The following is a 13,057-nucleotide window of genomic DNA, read 5'->3' on the forward strand; positions in this document are numbered from 1 at the left end:
TCCCCAGAAAACACCTAACTCCCCCCCCCACCGCAATGTTTGATGTACCCCGACCCCTCCTCTTTTCTCTTTCCAGTCCCGTGACCTCATCGGTGTGGACAGCTAACAGTGCATATTTTTGGGATGGGTGCCCAGTACCACCCGAGGACTTGGTTTTCTGCGTGTGAATGGGTAACCCCGGGGGGGGGTGGAAAGAGGGGAGGCGAGCAAGAGCCTAGGCGCAGCAGCAGCTGCTGCCGCCTCCTCCCCTTCGCCCCTTCTTATCTCTCCCTCCCCTCGGGTGGAGGACGGTCCCCGCCCTCGCCCCCCGCCCTCGCCCAGCCTCTCCCCCTCCCCGGGCAGGGCGCGAGGCCCCTCCCCCTCTCAACCCCCCCCCCCGACACTCCACCTCCCCCTTCTTTCCCTCTCCGGACTCGGCTGGCTCGGAGCAAACCGCCCCTCCCGCACGGGCAGGGCTCGCCGCGGTGCAGCCTGGGAGGCGTAGTCCGCAGGGCAGGGCCCGGCTCGGGGTGGGCGTGGGGGCGGCCGGACGACCGTACTACACTTCCCGGCAGGCCCCGCAGCAAGCAGCAGTCGGCGGCGGCTCGCTCTCGTCCTCACACTCGGGCTGCCGCTGCCAGTGCCGCCACCGCCGCTGTTCCTTGCGCTGCGCTGCTGATCGGTGGAGACGCGCTGGCCGGCCCTTGTGCTCCTCCGGCTCCGCTTGGCTGGATTCCCTCGGGATCGAATGCCCCTTGTACCCCGGCGGGAGCCCGCCTTGGGAGCAGGTGCGTGTGGACGGTCCCCGGCGGTTCCCTTTCCCGGGCCCGCTTCTCCTCTCCCCCCACCCCGCCGCCTCCGTCGCCATCGGGGAGGGAAGGGGGGGCGGCGTGTGAGTGAGGTTTCCATGGAAACGGGGAGCGGGCCTTGGACCGCGGCCCTTTTCTCTCCCTTCCTGACCCCCCCTCCCGTCCTCCCTTCGCGGTAAGGTCCCGTCCAGGACAGGATGGTGACAGCAGGGCCGCTTCTGCTCCGGCCCCGACGGCGAGGGAGGAAGCGATCGTCGCTTCAGGCTAGCAGGCAGATTATTTCACTTTCTGTTCTCAGGAAGGGGTGCTTGGGTTTACCCCCCACTACTTCGACCACCGCCACCCTCCTCTTCCCCACTCTCTCTTTCCATTTCTCCTCTGCTTCCATCGACGGGGCGGGCAGAGGGGGTCGACACCCTTTTCGCTCTGGCGAATTCGGTGGCGGATACGGTGGTCTGCGCGAGTCTCTGCGCATCCCGAGCGTACGGTGAGCCTTCGGCGTGGGGAGCCTGAGCTGCACCACCCCGTCTAAATTCTGGGCTTAATTTTTTGAGCGAGGAGGGGGAATAATTCAGCGGCCACCCACTCCGGACGCACGTTGCGGGGCGATCCGCCGATAGAAGAGACCTGATAATGGCATATACACTTCTGAATGGCAGAGTCTCAAGCTTGGTTGGTCCCTCCCGTCTGCTTCCTTCCAGGCGTCTTGGGTTGCTGTTTTCCGCCGCCGCCGCCTCCCTCTTTCTTTCCCCTACCCCGCTCCCTCCCTCCAACAAGAGACAAGGGCGATGCCCGTGACGGTCCCGAAGGGACGGGCAGCCTAGATCGTGGTGCGCGGGGGGAAAGGAGAGGAGGAACGCGGCGCGGCGGCGAGCTAAACTCGGAAGGAGTAACCAAGTGTTAGACGGTCGGGAGGCAGAGATGGGCTGCTGAAGGCAGAACGGAGGCGACCCGTTCTCCCGGAGGTTGATTTCTCTGAGTCTCGGTAGAGAGTGTGTCCGCAGGAAGGGAAGAGAGCATAAGCTTGTTTTCAGAAAGAGGGGGACAACTTTTGCCCTATTTGGAAGAGTGGGAAGTATTGGTTGGCATCTTTGCAGTGTAACTGGCCAGCCCGTTTGGAATGGGCCTGCCCTTTAAAATCCAATGTCTCGGTGGGAGGGTAGCTTGAAAATGCTTGCAAAGCACAAGAGATGTCCGTGTGTCTGTGTTGGTGAGGAGGGTAGAGTTAGGGCTTTGCATGCTATCCCAGTTTGCCTTGCCTTGCCTTGTCCAGGTAACACATGAGCAACACCCCCCCCATCCAATTTGTTGTAATCAGGGCTCTGCCTCCAGGTTGGCCCCACGAATGGCAGCCCCCGGAGCTAGTCGTTGTGCATGTTTACTGTCGTGTAGTTCTCAGCCTGCCAAGAAAATCGGAGCCTGGCAGTGGCAGCGGGGAAGAGTGAAGGGATGGGACGTTTTTTGAAGCTGAAATGGGGATGGAGGGTGGTTTGCGGGGTGGGAAGATGTGCTGCAGGCATCGCGTCATCGGCCGGACAATGTGTGTGTGCTTGGGGTCTGGAGGATGCTTTTCCCGGTCTTGGTAGCCTGACTTGTGTTTTTTAGAAACGTGATGTTAATCTGCAGCTGCGACAGGTTTCCACGGTGAGGCTTCCCTTGCCAGGCTGCAGTGAGCAAGCGAGTGATGGTTCGTTCTCTCTGTGCCATTGCACAGTGTGAGTAAGAGAGAGGCTTTACCTGGAGACAGTTGGAAAGTTTGCAAGTGCCTGGCTTTGGTGGAGATGCATTATTGTCTTTGCATGCTTAGGAGTACATTGTCCTGGCCGCGCACGCTTAAGAAAAGGGAATGAGCAGGTGTGCAGGCAAAGATTGCTTTGGCAGTCATTCTGTATACATACTCGCAAGCAGAGTGTGAGGGAGAGGAGCTGGGGACTTCCACTCTGATACTGCGCTCCAAATGCATGCCTTCTATTGAAGCCAGTTGGAAGTGGTTGCTGACACTACTGTGATAAGGCCTTCCACTGGGTATAGTGGTGGTTTGTTTCTAAAAGTAGTGCCATACTTCAAGCCACTGTAGGCCTAGAAACTTTGTTCCTTCAACCTGGATGTGTAGAATGGGAGCTGTGTTCTCTCTCACTTCATGAGAAAGAGGCACTCTGTACACTCTCAGAAGTGTTGTGTGCTTAATTGCAGGTTGCCAGTGCGGACTCCTTGCTTCACTTAAGTTCTCAACGTCAAGATTTCCAGATCGTTATAAGGTGCAGCAAAAGCAAATAGGGTAACTTTATCTTTTCCATATTGCTAAAGGTTTGGCAACTTTTCTAAGCTGAATTTATTTCCTACATAATGGTTGCTGTTTTTCATGGGGTGGGGGCTGGAAAGCATATTTAAAAAGAAAAATGTCATATATGGAATTTGATTCAGGAGCATACTTGTTTATGTACTATGTGTCCGTCAAAGACTAATTTAAAGAGATTGCAGGTTGGGAATAAACCTCTTTCTTCATCTGGAGGGCTGACCTGAAAACACAAGAGCTATAAGAAATGTTGTTAATCCGTCTGGCCTTTAACTGTTGACGGAGCTCATTTCCTTTTGGCCTTTGTCTCTGCAAGCACCAGCAGAGATGTCAATTTTGACTTTTTGTGGTAGCCCCTGAAGCTCTCAAAGCTGTACAAGCCGTTGGCTTTATAACATACAGTATATATGTATGTTGTAAATTTTGCCCTGATTCTTAGTAAATATGTTCCAACATCATCTAAAGCTTTATTCAGACATTGGTTTTTCCTCTGTGGCAGAGGTGGGAAGCCTGTGGCCCACCAGAACATACTGGACTACAACTCCCATCATCCCTGACCATTGCCCGTGTTGGCTGGGGCTGATGGGAGCTAGAGTTCAACAACTTCTGGAGAGCCATAGGTTCTCCAGTTTCTGCTCTGTAGTCTTTTGGGATGGAGGAGGAATTCAATCAGTCCGTTTTTTCGTTTTTTGTTTTGCAATGTATTGACCCAGTTCAACAGTCCTAAACTTGTCTGTGGATTGGAACACAAGTCCTCATTAGAGAATGCTCTTAACTGGATTTTGCAATGAAGTTTTAGTGCGCAAAAAGAGCACAGACAAGTGTTGTTGATGGTTAAAGCACATGTAAAATGTATCTTTTGTGGAAAATACATTGGAAAGCATTGAAAAATACATATTTTGGGGCAGTGCATATAATTTAAGTACATGTTTTTCATGCTATCTTTAAAAAAGAATTGCACAAAATAGGACAGAACAGACCTATGATTGGGTGCCAGTGGAAAGGAAAGGGACAGACTTGGGCAGATCTGTCCATTACTAATGGTCATTTTTCTGAGGCAAGTTTAATATAAGGGCTTTGAGACTGAATTTAGGAAATCTCCAGTTCAAATTCTGTTCTTTCGTGAACGAGGTTCTGTCCCTTAGGAAAACTGCTGTTTGCTTTTCTACCCATCCTGGATCATAAAATTGACCTAACTTACAGGATTGTTGTATGAGTTATTGAAATAATGTATCTTAAGTGCTTTGAGCCTCTTAAAGCACAAACCTGAATTATTATTAATGTTCCTATCCTGTCCATTGCCACCTATGGCAACCAGCGATTTGAGCTTTCTGGATCATTCAGTGTAAAATTCAAACGGCCCACTTGGAAATGAAGGGAGAGACATTAAAAAAAAAGAGGCTAGAATATCTCCAAGGGACAACAGGAAAGCTGACTCTTGTCTTTTGTTGTGTCAAATGGTGGCCAAATGTTGTCCAAAACCAGAGCTGGTGTTGATAATCTGTGAATGGTGTGTTATGGCTACAAAAGCTTGTGTTGTCATTGTTCAGATAAAATAGTGTTTGATCATTTGGAGTATGGAGTAGGAGGAGAAGAAACAAGGGAAACAATAAATTTAGCTATTTTGCTAAAGTAAGATAAGTTAAGGCAACATGCGGTTTGAAACTTTACTGCTGGAGTTTTTGTGTCCTGCTTTTTGGGGATTTTATTTTGCAAAAATCAACCCTCCTTTTACAAATGCATAAACTGTAAAACAATTTCTCTGGACACTTCTTTTTGTCTGTCTCCTTTAGATTTTCATCCTTTTTGGTATTTTATTCCTTCTTTCTTTTCCATCTGTCCCTAGGACGAAGTTTCAGGGCATCTTAGGCAAGAACACACAGGTTTTTTTCCTTGTCCCAATTTTGCCCTTTCCTCTGTGCTAGGACTAAGCTAATCACTTCTATTGAAGAGACCTCCTTGCTGTTCCAGCCAGTAGCATTGTGAGGCCCCTTCACCTGTTTGGCACCCTTCAGAGTATGTCTGGACCCTTCAGCAGAAAATTCAGACCATGATATCCAGGATGAAATACATGTTCTGCAGAAAACAGATCTGGGCAGGAACAGATCTATGCAAAGTTAGGGATATCAGACATCATTTCTACTGAGGACAAAGCAAAAGCAATGGGTTTGAATCTGGATTTTGGAAAATACATAAAATTTCCAAGCACCAGCATTTATATAACATTGGTGTCCTGTGCACTCTATTTTGTATAATTATGTGCTAGAATCCAACTTCTGCCATTTCCCTAGCTTTGTAGTGAACTTCCATGACAGATGTAAACTAAAAATGATTTAAGGAGTTTGGAGAGCAGTTATGCAATGGAGTTAACTTCCTGTCTTTCCTGGATGTCATCTAAGAGATCTTGTCTCCTAGGGTAGGAGGTCATTTATTGTTACCATCAATCATGTTTGTATCCTGCTCTTGCTAGGATGAGTTATGGGCAATATGCATGAGGGTTATCATAGTTTATTCTCACAACAGCCCTGTCAGGTAGCACAGGCTGAGGATGAGTGACTAAGCCAAGGTCCTGCAGTGAGCTTCATGACTTAACACGGACTCAGACATGGGTTTTCCAGGTCCAGGTTGACACTTGTACCAACTACATTTGACTGAGATTACACTGAGATTGTATTAGATGACCCACTGAGTTCCATCCGGGGTTGGAATTCCTTTTCACATGTTTATTTTGAAGACCAAGAAATGTGCTGCTGTGGCTCATCTCCTGCACAGGATCACGGCATTTTCCCTTGAGGAACTGCATCTGTTCTGAAAGGGTATTGCAGTCACCATCACCCCCATCCCTCCTGAAAAACACTGATGGAACAGTATTGTTGTTGGGAAATTTTAAATTCTTTGCTCAGCTGGGTAAGGGATTGCTATTTAGAGTGCTGTCTGGAATGTGGTTGTGTGAGTGCAATGGCTAGCGCTCATGACTTCACTGATGAGGTACGTTGTGGAAATTGTTTAGTTCAGTTGTGTACTTTCTGTTTATGGCTATTTTTGCTATGTTTGTAATTATGTAATATTTTTCATGTTGTAAGCTGCCTTGAGTATGGTTTTAACTATGGAAAGCCTAGTGGTCCTTAATTCTAATGCCACAGCCTGCAAGAGGCCCCCTGAAATTGACCAGGTTGAAGAGGACAAAAATCTAGAGAAGTCCTTTTGTTTGTTTGAGCAATTCTCCTCCCATCTGTTCAGATGGATGATCAAGGTGTTCCTCCAGACTATCTTGAGACTAGTTTCTCATGGTTCCAGCACAAGCTCCCTCTTGCATCTTTCCTGACCATTAGGAAGAGGTGTGTGAGCACAGTTGCACCTCTCTGCAGCAAGGCGGACCTCACCTCCATTAGGTTTTGATTGGCTATTACTCTATTGCCGTTGCACCAGGACTTTGGAACATAGGAAGCTGCCTTATACAGTAAAATGAAGCATGGCAGCCCCCTGCTTATGCAACTCTCTCCTGAGTATCGTTGGATCGTCCACCACTTTGATCACATTCAGGCAAAATTTAAAAACTCACTAATCTGTCCTGGTGTTTGGGGTAGGGTGGGGACCAAAGGGTGTTGGGTCTATATGGTGCTGTTTATTGTACTGATAGGCAGTTGTGTCATATAGTTATTTTCATGTTATGTTGTTAGTCATCCTGTGCTGCTCTTTGGGATGAAGGGCAGGTTACAAGAACTATTGATGAATGAGTAGCAGGCCATTTCCTGACTGGTAGCAGCTCTCCAGGATTTGGGGCTGGGCTCTTTCCCAGCCCTACCTGGGGATGCCAGAGATTGGACCTGGGAGCTTTCACATACAAAGCACGGTGCTCCTCTGCTGATCCACAGCCCCTCCCTGACTTGCAGGACTAACCCCTGCAAAAGCTTAAATGGCATATGCAGTTGTGCTTTGAATTGGTGCTATGGGTAAGCTACCAAAATCCCTTCTATGCTTCCAGCAGCCCTCAGCATCCTGGACCAAGTGTAGCACTCCCAGGCGATGATCTTCCCTGTATTATCGAGTGTGTTACTTCTTGAATAACTTTGCAATGAAACAGGAAAACAGCAAGCATTTCTGCATGGGTTCAGAACTGGATTCATCTCTGGCAATTGGAACAGGCTTCTGAAAAAGGCAGCTGAGGCAGGGGAATGGAGAAAACAGGCGAAGTGGGAGGCAGCTTTCCCCTTTCTCATGAGAGCTATATTCAAAACTCCATTGCTAAGGTGTTTACTACATTTGGAAGACCCTACAGATTGCAGCATCCTCTTCACAGTTAGCCTCAACTGTGCCGAAAGCAGGGCAACTTCTGAGTAAACATTTGTAGGCTCGAGCTGCTTTCCTGGTGCCTCTGTTTTGTTGTAATGGTTCACTGTAGATGGGCAGAGAGGGAGCTTTGGGTCATGCTAATTTGCCAGGCTACACAAGATGACATTATAGGACCCCAAGAGGTGTACATGGCTAGCTTCCTGCTGAGGGAGTGGCATACTGAGGATGGGGAAAGAAGGTGCTTGCTGCTTCTCAAGGCTCCTGACTCCAAGAAGGGGTGCTTGCCATCAGGGTGGCTTCTCAGTGGGCTTGGTTGAGGGCACTTCTGCAAATTCCTTTGTGGAATTCTCTCTGCACTTGGCACCTCTCTACGTGCTGCCTGCCCAGAAGGGAACTCCTTGTAGTTCCTTGGGAACTTGCACTTGTACTGCCTAGTTTGGAGTGTGTGTTTCTGTGCCTCTCTCTCTTTCTCTTTTTCCCCCCTCTACCCAATTTTCAATCCCTGGGTTTTGTTCCCCTGGTTGCGAGGGATTCCTGCTTTCCCCTTTTCTCTGTTCCCTGGGAATGGTTCTGCCTGGCTCACGTCCCACATCCTCCCTGGGAACAACAAAAAAAGAATGCACTCAACAATGTCCGTTTCTGTTGCTGCATCCTTCAAGGGGCCTTCGTGCCTCTGCTGTTGACCCCCATCCTTCCTTGCGCTTTCGGCAAATGCACGGCTGCCCGTGTAGCCTTGGCCTCTGCTTTTGGCATCTTTCGTCCGCGGAGATCCTGTCCCATCTGTGCTCTCTGCTTCTCCCCCAGCGCCGCCTCCCATTTTGTATGGTACTTTGCTTTCTTCTCGCCCTCTGAATTTGCACGTTAAGTCCCCCACACATCTGCAAGCTCTTTGATAACTATATAAAGCACTGATACGGTCGGTACATGAAACAACATGGGCAAAGGAGTTCACACTTGCTTCCCTCATCTCTCTCCCCCCCCCTTTATTTCATATACTGCATTCAACCTCCATCTTTCCTCCAAGGAGATCTTGGTGGCATAGATGATGCTCCTCCCTGCCCAATTTTTATCCTCACAACAACCCTTTTAGGTTAATACATGACGATGGGCCCAAGGCTCATGGGTAATTGGGATTTGGACTTGGGACTCCTTCGTCTCAAGCTCTAACCACTACACCACACAGCTTCCTAGTGACTTTGAATTTCCCCTTGGTGTTGTGTTTTGTTCTAACTTCTCCTCATCGTGAGAAGTTACAGTACTCCCCTCTTTGGGTTTCCCACAATCCCTGTATGGTCTTCCCACTGTGGCCCCAGTCTGGAAATTCAACAGCTCATGTCTTGCATAGCTGTACTGAGAATTGCTTTGCTAATTAATTGCCTGGCAGTGCTTCAGTGCGGAGAGGAAATGACTCTTTATCTGAGCAGAACTCCGCTCAAGGAATTTCAAGCTGACGTGTGTGCCTTTGCCTTTTGCACTTCTCCAGCAGTGCTCCATGCTTCCTCCAGCCATAGGCATCCACAAAGGAGACAGCCCTGCACCCCATGAACCATAACTCCCAGATTCCCCACTTTTCATTTTAAACAAGCTAAGTTTCAAGCCTGAGATATGAGGCAAAAAAGTACAAGAACTAATTATTCTTATTTTATGCGGCAGAGAAGTTAGCTTGCTTTCCCCTTTTTAGTGTTTTAACTCCACCTTCCCAAAAACATTTCTGCAGATGCCGTTGTCTCCAGCCTAACTTTGTGCATGGAAGCACCTCACCTTAGCCAAGGGTCAGTGTGACTGCCCCCCCCCTACTCTTTATCTGTCTGAACTGCCTCTTGGATGCTGAAAACAGCAACTGTCAAATCTGGCCCTAATGCTTTGTGTTTCGTGGTTTTTTTTCAATAGGCAGAGCCTGTGACAGGATTGAGACTGGCTGGCACTGAGCGGCTGTCATGATCTCTGCAGCGCCTCTCTACAGCGGGGTGCACAACTGGACTGGTGCTGAGCGGATTCGCATGTGTGGCCTCAGCGAAGAGAGGTGAGGTGCGTGTGGCCTCCACAGGCCGGGAGGGAAGAGGTTGGGCAGCTGGTGTGTGAGAGGTGGTCGGATTCCTTGTTAGAGGATGCTGGGCAAAGGGGTGTCCTCCAGTTTTCAGAAACGCAGTTCAGCTGACTTAATTTGTAGGGTGATTTAGGCAAAGAGACTCGAGTGGAGCTGGGGAACCTGTGGCCCGCCAGCCTTTGCTGGGCTACAACTCCCATCATTCCTGATTGTTGCCTGGGGGCTTATGGGAGTTGCAGTCCAGCAACATCTGCAGGGACACAAGTTCCCTGCACCAGACACCAGCCTTCAATTGTTGCACCAGGTACCCACTACTTATCTACAGTGGGTCAAAACAGTAGCTCTATAACCATACAAATATATGGTAAGAAAAATAATAAATGGGTCAGCATATGTATGATGGAGCTAAAGGAAGTTCCTGGGTCTGAAAAAGCTGGAAGACTGCTGCTTTAAAGTAGCTATCTTGGTACGCACCAGATGTGCTGACTATGGCTCAGATCAGCACCAGCCAGCACATTTTATGATTTCCATTAATAATTTTAACTCTCTTTTTTGCTGGATGTGTGTGGCTTTGTTGTTTAATAATAATGAAGGTTTTGTCCTTTCCTCCAAGTAACTTGTGCTTCTTCTCTCCCCCGTTGCTTATTCTCACAACAACCCTGTGAGGTAGGCTACTTTGAAAGAGAGTGATGAGCCCAAAGTCACCCAGGGAGCCTCGTGGCTGAGCGGAGGTTTTAACCTGGGTCTCTCTCCTTTCCTAGTCTGCTCTAACCACTGCATCACATGGTATCGAGCTTTTTTGTCATTAAGTGGTACATTTAATAATAATAATAATAATAATAATAATAATTCCTTCCAGTAGCACCTTAAAGACCAACTAAGTTAGTTCTTGGTATGAGCTTTCGTGTGCATGCACACTTCTTCAGATACACTGAAACAGAAGTTGCCAGATCCTTCTATATAGTGAGAAGGTGGGGACAAAGACATTGGATTCTTATCTCATTATACATGACTGAGCCATTTTTCACCTTCCCACCCCTTGCCTTTTCCTGTAAGACCTATTGCAGTTGTTAAGAGTCGTCAACAGGCTCATCTCAGCTATCTGCCAATCTCCCATTCCCACCACCCTTCTGAGTAATACCCCTCCCCACCTTCTCACTATATAGAAGGATCTGGCAACTTCTGTTTCAGTGTATCTGAAGAAGTGTGCATGCACACGAAAGCTCATACCAAGAACTAACTTAGTTGGTCTTTAAGGTGCTACTGGAAGGAATTTTTTTATTTTGACTATGGCAGACCAACACGGCTACCTATCTGTAATAATAATAATGACATGTTGTTATCATTATCATCATTAGTTTAAAGCATGAATTTGGCCAAGTAGTACTCAATATTGCAAGATCTTTATTAGGATGGTAGTTTTTAAGCTAAAATCAGAAACTTTCAGTGCATCAGGTTTGAATGCATAAGCTTTGCTGGATCCTTTGAATTTGTGCAAGATGTATGACATTTCACCTGCAGCCGTATTCATCACCAGCAGAGGCAAAGGGGGACAAATCACTCCTACATGATCACAGTCACCTCTCTGAGTCTCTCGTATGCAGTGCTGCTGTCAGGGCAGGGTTTGGAGATGCATGTTCAGAGCCCTACACCTTAGCAAAAGGAGCAGGAGGGGTACCAAATGCATCAGGACTGGCTTTCCACATTTTTGAAGTGATGTAATGCACACAATAACTAGCAAAAGCTCCCCGCTGCCCCCAGCAAGACAGTGTTTCATGATGTGTATATACCACAAATCTGAAGCTCATTTGAAGCATATGCTTTCCCCCAAAGGATCCTGGGAACTGTAGGTCGTTTTTAGTTGCCAAGAATTGCAGCTTTGTGAGGAGTAGACTAAGCTCCCAGGATTCTTAGAAGAAAGTCACTTGCTTTAAATTTATAGCGTGTACACAGCCTGAAATTACCTGACAGCACCACCACTAACCACATGTTTTTGAAGAGATAGTGTTGCTCTACCTCTCCCAAAAATGTTGGGGTGGAGGGAAAGAAAGATTACTTTCTAAAAACATGGCCAGGCTTTCCACTCAGCACTCTTTAAGTAGAGAAGGGGGTTGAGGTCAGGCCAAGTGGATAATGTGGGGTATTTCTCCATGGTTGAGATATGAGAAAATTTGTGGAAAGTCTGGGAAGCTTGAGGTTAGGGATCTCAGGGGGGAAGGTGGATGGAAGGGATCTCTTGGCCTCTTCTTTCCCCCCACACTTTGGCCACAATCTCACCTGCTACTTCACAAGTTTACTTCCATCATCGGTGATAAAGTTTGGGAAGCTGCAGCCCTGGACCCAAAACAGCATAGATTTGGGAGTGGGTGCCACATGAATCGAGGTGAACAGGTAGAAAAAGGTCTTGGAAGGGAGCTGGTGTCTGTTCCTTGTTATGGCTTTGTTAGTGTTCTTCAACCTTGGCTTCCCTGGAGTTGCAGGACTACAGCTCCCATCATCCCTGACTCTTGGCTAAACTGGTTTTGCATGATGGGAGTTTTAGTCCAGCAACAGCTGGAGACCAAGACTTCAGAATTCAGTGATTCTGGATTTCTCTTAAGTTACACAGGCCTACTGCTGAAGGTTGGGAAGCCAACCTTGCCTTGCTTGCACATCCTTTAGGACAAGCGTGAGCTGTGTATGACTCATGAACTGCATCTGGCTGATGAAGCCCCCTGCCTATGTGCATCTGCTCACAAGAGATACCTCCAAAAGTGGGTTGGGGGGATGCTTTGGGTCTTGCAGGTTTGGGAGATTGTTTCTCAGCTTCACAATTCTTTCTCTTCTTCCTCCAACAGGAGAGCCCCACTTTCTGATGAAGAATCCAACACCAGCAACTCCCAGCATCTGGGCTCCCCTGACTTCTGCACTGGCAGCAGCTTTTCCAAGGTAAGGGGCAGCTTAGTGGCTGTACCTTGGGGAGGAAGCTTTGGCTCTTGCTGAGATACAGAGGGCCTAAGTGGCTAATTACCTGGCCAGCTCAAATGGAATGGGTTGCCACAGGGTGGACTGATGGCCATGGACTTGGGTGACTTTTTTATATAAAGGGTGTTATGCACATTCATGGAGGAGAAGGAGAGATTTGTTGATGGCTGTTTACCCCATGACCAAGAGGTAGAGCAGCTGCTTTGCATGTGTATAGACCCAGGCTCCATCCACGTCAACTCCAGAGGATCAGGTTGCAGGTTCTAGGAAGGACTCTTGCCTGAGACCCTGGGAAGCTGCTGCCAGTCAAAGAAGACAGTGCTGGGTTAGATGGGCCAGTCATCTGAACCTGCTACAAAAGGATATTCCTGTTTCTTAAGCCAGGGTAGCTAAATGGAACCTCCATGTGCTGAGGCAGTCTGTCCCCGAGCACCAGATATTGGGGACAAATAGGGACCTTTGATCTGATGAAGCAGGAAAGGGATTCTTATGTTGCTTTCTTCGAACAAATGTTGCATAGTGGCTATTAAAACAAACAAACCAGAACATGAACTGGACAGTTCTCAGTTCAACTCTTGCCTCTGCCATGAAATTAAGTGCTGGTAATAATAATAATAATAATAATAATAATAATAATAATAATAATAATAATAATAATACCCTGCCCAT

The 13,057-nt window shown here is 48.0% G+C and overlaps 1 protein-coding gene across 13 annotated transcripts in view; it reads left to right on the plus strand.

Annotated features, from left to right (window-relative positions):
• BCORL1 (BCL6 corepressor like 1) overlaps positions 1-13,057 on the plus strand; it is a 45,253-nt gene that overhangs the window by 15,480 nt on the left and 16,716 nt on the right. For 6 of the 13 annotated variants that reach the window (XM_081179386.1, XM_081179380.1, XM_081179385.1 and 3 more), the window contains 2 exons: positions 9,268-9,400; positions 12,262-12,352. In XM_081179386.1, coding sequence (XP_081035512.1) covers positions 9,315-9,400; positions 12,262-12,352 — 177 coding nt within the window. In that variant the 5' untranslated portion in view covers positions 9,268-9,314. Of the gene's footprint in view, positions 1-571; positions 768-901; positions 1,052-2,981; positions 3,067-9,267; positions 9,401-12,261; positions 12,353-13,057 lie in introns of those variants that run through there. The other 7 variants (XM_081179382.1, XM_081179381.1, XM_081179377.1 and 4 more) reach the window with 6 other exon arrangements.

This window comes from Podarcis bocagei (assembly GCF_964188305.1).
Source record: "Podarcis bocagei genome assembly, chromosome: Z".
Lineage (NCBI taxonomy): Eukaryota > Metazoa > Chordata > Lepidosauria > Squamata > Lacertidae > Podarcis > Podarcis bocagei.